Source organism: Mandrillus leucophaeus, unplaced genomic scaffold, assembly GCF_000951045.1.
Source record: "Mandrillus leucophaeus isolate KB7577 unplaced genomic scaffold, Mleu.le_1.0 Scaffold58, whole genome shotgun sequence".
Classification (NCBI taxonomy): Eukaryota; Metazoa; Chordata; class Mammalia; order Primates; family Cercopithecidae; genus Mandrillus; species Mandrillus leucophaeus.
In genome coordinates, this window is record NW_012106252.1 from 85,043 (window position 1) to 87,800 (window position 2,758).

The 2,758-nt window shown below is 45.6% G+C and overlaps 1 protein-coding gene across 1 annotated transcript in view; it reads left to right on the forward strand.

Annotated features, from left to right (window-relative positions):
- Positions 1–2,758, forward strand: part of BRCA1 (breast cancer 1, early onset) — a gene marked incomplete at its 5' end in the record, with an annotated part of 91,230 nt that overhangs the window by 83,795 nt on the left and 4,677 nt on the right. Inside the window, 2 exons of the mRNA XM_011999017.1 lie at positions 236–290; positions 2,154–2,227. Of these exons, the coding sequence (XP_011854407.1) occupies positions 236–290; positions 2,154–2,227 (129 nt within the window). The remainder of the gene's footprint in view (positions 1–235; positions 291–2,153; positions 2,228–2,758) is intronic.

The window sequence follows — 2,758 nt, forward strand, 5'->3', positions numbered from 1 at the left end:
TATAGAGTGTAGGTCAACTACATATGCACTTCAAAAAGATCTTCCGAAATCCTTTAGTGTTCTGGACATTGGACTGCTTGTCCCTGGGAAGTAGTAGCAGAAATCATCAGGTGGTGAACAGAAGAAAAAAGCTCTTCCTTTTTGAAAGTCTGTTTTTTGGATAAAAGCCAATATTCTTTTATAACTAGATTTCCTTCTCTCCATTCCCCTGTCCCTCTCTCTTCCTCTCTTCCAGATCTTCAGGGGGCTAGAAATCTGTTGTTATGGGCCCTTCACCAACATGCCCACAGGTAAGAGCCTGGGAGAACTGCAGAGTTCCAGCACCAGCCTTTGTCTTACATAGTGGAGTATTATAAGCAAGATCCCCCAATGGGGGTTCCTCAGATTGCTGAGATGTTGTAAAGGCTATTCTATTTCTCTACCACCCTCCAAACAAAACAGCACCTAAATGTTATCCTATGGCAAAAAAAAAAAAAAAGCTATACCTTTTCCCCCTTCTCAAGAGCATGAAGGTGGTGAATAGTTAGGATTTAGTATGTTATGTGTTCAGATGGCATCGAGCTGCTGTTAGTGCCAACATGTTGGTGAGAAAATACCTTTGGATAGGTAAAACTCAAGAAGTTCTGCTCTTCCTAAACCATCTTAATTTACTTACATAGAAGAAAGCACAGCAGCTGGCCCACCATGGACAGACCCAGAGCAGGGGAAGAATCTTGGTGAACATTTTTTTTTTTTTTTTGAGATGGAGTCTCTGTTGCCCAGGCTGGAGTGCAGTGGCGCGATCTTGGCTCACTGCAACCTCCACCTCCCGGGTTCAAACGATTCTCCTGCCTCAGCCTCCCACGTAGCTGGGACTACAGGCGTGTGCCACCACGCCCAGCTAATTTTTTGAATTTTTTTTTTTTAGTGGAGACGGGGTTTCACCGTGTTAGCCAGGATGGTCTCGATCTCCTGACCTCATGATCCACCCACCTCAGCCTCCTGAAGTGCTGGGATTACAGGCCTGAGCCACCGCACCCAGCCCTCTCGGTGAACATTTTCTAATTAAACTTGACACTGAATACAATGTTATACTTAGGACTGCAATAAAGCTCACCTGGAGTTGCGCAGTACAAAGGCCCTGGTGTGTGTATAAATTTGGTTGGTTCTTTTCACAGCAAAAGCTACCCACCTTTGCCTCCTATGCCTGCTTCTGCCCATGGACTTAGGTCCTCTTACATCTTAGAGGAAGGCCTTAGCATCTGGTCACAGGCAGATGAGTGACAGCAAGAAAACCTGGCAGCAATGTAATTTTGTTTCCATCCTCTTTATTAGTTATCAATTGGATTTTTATGAAATTTCCAAGTTCCACTCAAGGATTTCTGTGTTTTTTTACTTTGGTATAGTGCAAACCAGGGTTGCCAGCAAGTATTATTTTGGGGGTGAGTTAGTCAGCCTTCGTTCAGTCAGACAGGGGCACCTCAGCAATTCCCAGAAACAGGCTGATGGGAAAGAGCAACATACATGAATGTCTTGAAGAACACATCCAACAGGGCCCATTGGGCAGTTCTGATTTTCCAGGTACACGGAGAACATCTCCACAGTCTCTTCTGATTTCTTTCTCCCTGAGTATATGGATTCCAGCTCAGCATGTAGCCTTTCCCTGCTGAGTCTCTAACCCGGATGACGTGTATTTTTTTGACTGGATGAATTATCTTCCCATCTCTTGACAGTTACAGTAATTACCACCAAGTATGGTATTTTCAGTGGCCATGATTATCAATTACCAACACAGAATTAGGATGAAGGGAGAAAGGGAGGGAAGGAACGTGGGTGTTTTTTCACACAGTGTCTTAGCCAGCAATTTAGCAAATTAATGGAAATTAGATCTTCGATTTTTTTTTTTCTTTCAAGCATTTTATTTGAGAGACTGTCAAACCTTATACCAAGTGGCCTTATGGAGACTGATAACCAGAGTACATAGCATATCAGTGGCAAATTGACTTAAAATCCATACCCCTGGTATTTTAAGACCATTGTCCTTTGGAGCAGAGAGAGAGACTCTCCCACTGAGAGGTCTTGCTATAAGCCTTCATCCGGAGAGTGTAGGGTAGAGGACCTGAGTTAAGTACACAGATTACTGCGGTGATTTTACATCTAAATGTCCTTTTTAGATCAACTGGAGTGGATGGTACAGCTGTGTGGTGCTTCTGTGGTGAAGGAGCTTTCATCATTCACCCTTGGCACAGTAAGTATTCGCTGCCCTGTCAGAGAGGAAGGGCACAGTATTCTCTCCTGTGATTGAGCAAGACTGGCACCTGTCAGTCCCTATGGACGCCCCTACTGTAGCCTCAGAAGTCTTCTCTGCCCACATACCTGTGCCAGAAGACTCCATCTGTAAGGGATGGGTGAGGATTTGAGAACTGCACATATTAAATATACTGAGGGAAAGCTCTTTCCCTCTAACTCTTTTTGCCATATGCCCCTCCCTCTCCTCTCTGACTGCCCCAGCATACTGTGTTTCAACAAATCATCAAGAAATGATGGGCTCGGCCGGGCGCGGTGGCTCAAGCCTGTAATCCCAGCACTTTGGGAGGCCGAGACGGGTGGATCACGAGGTCAGGAGATCGAGACCATCCTGACTGACACGGTGAAACCCCGTCTCTACTAAAAAAATACAAAAAAATTAGCCGGGCGAGATGGCGGGCGCCTGTAGTCCCAGCTACTCGGGAGGCTGAGGCAGGAGAATGGCGTGAACCCGGGAGGCGGAGCTTGCAGT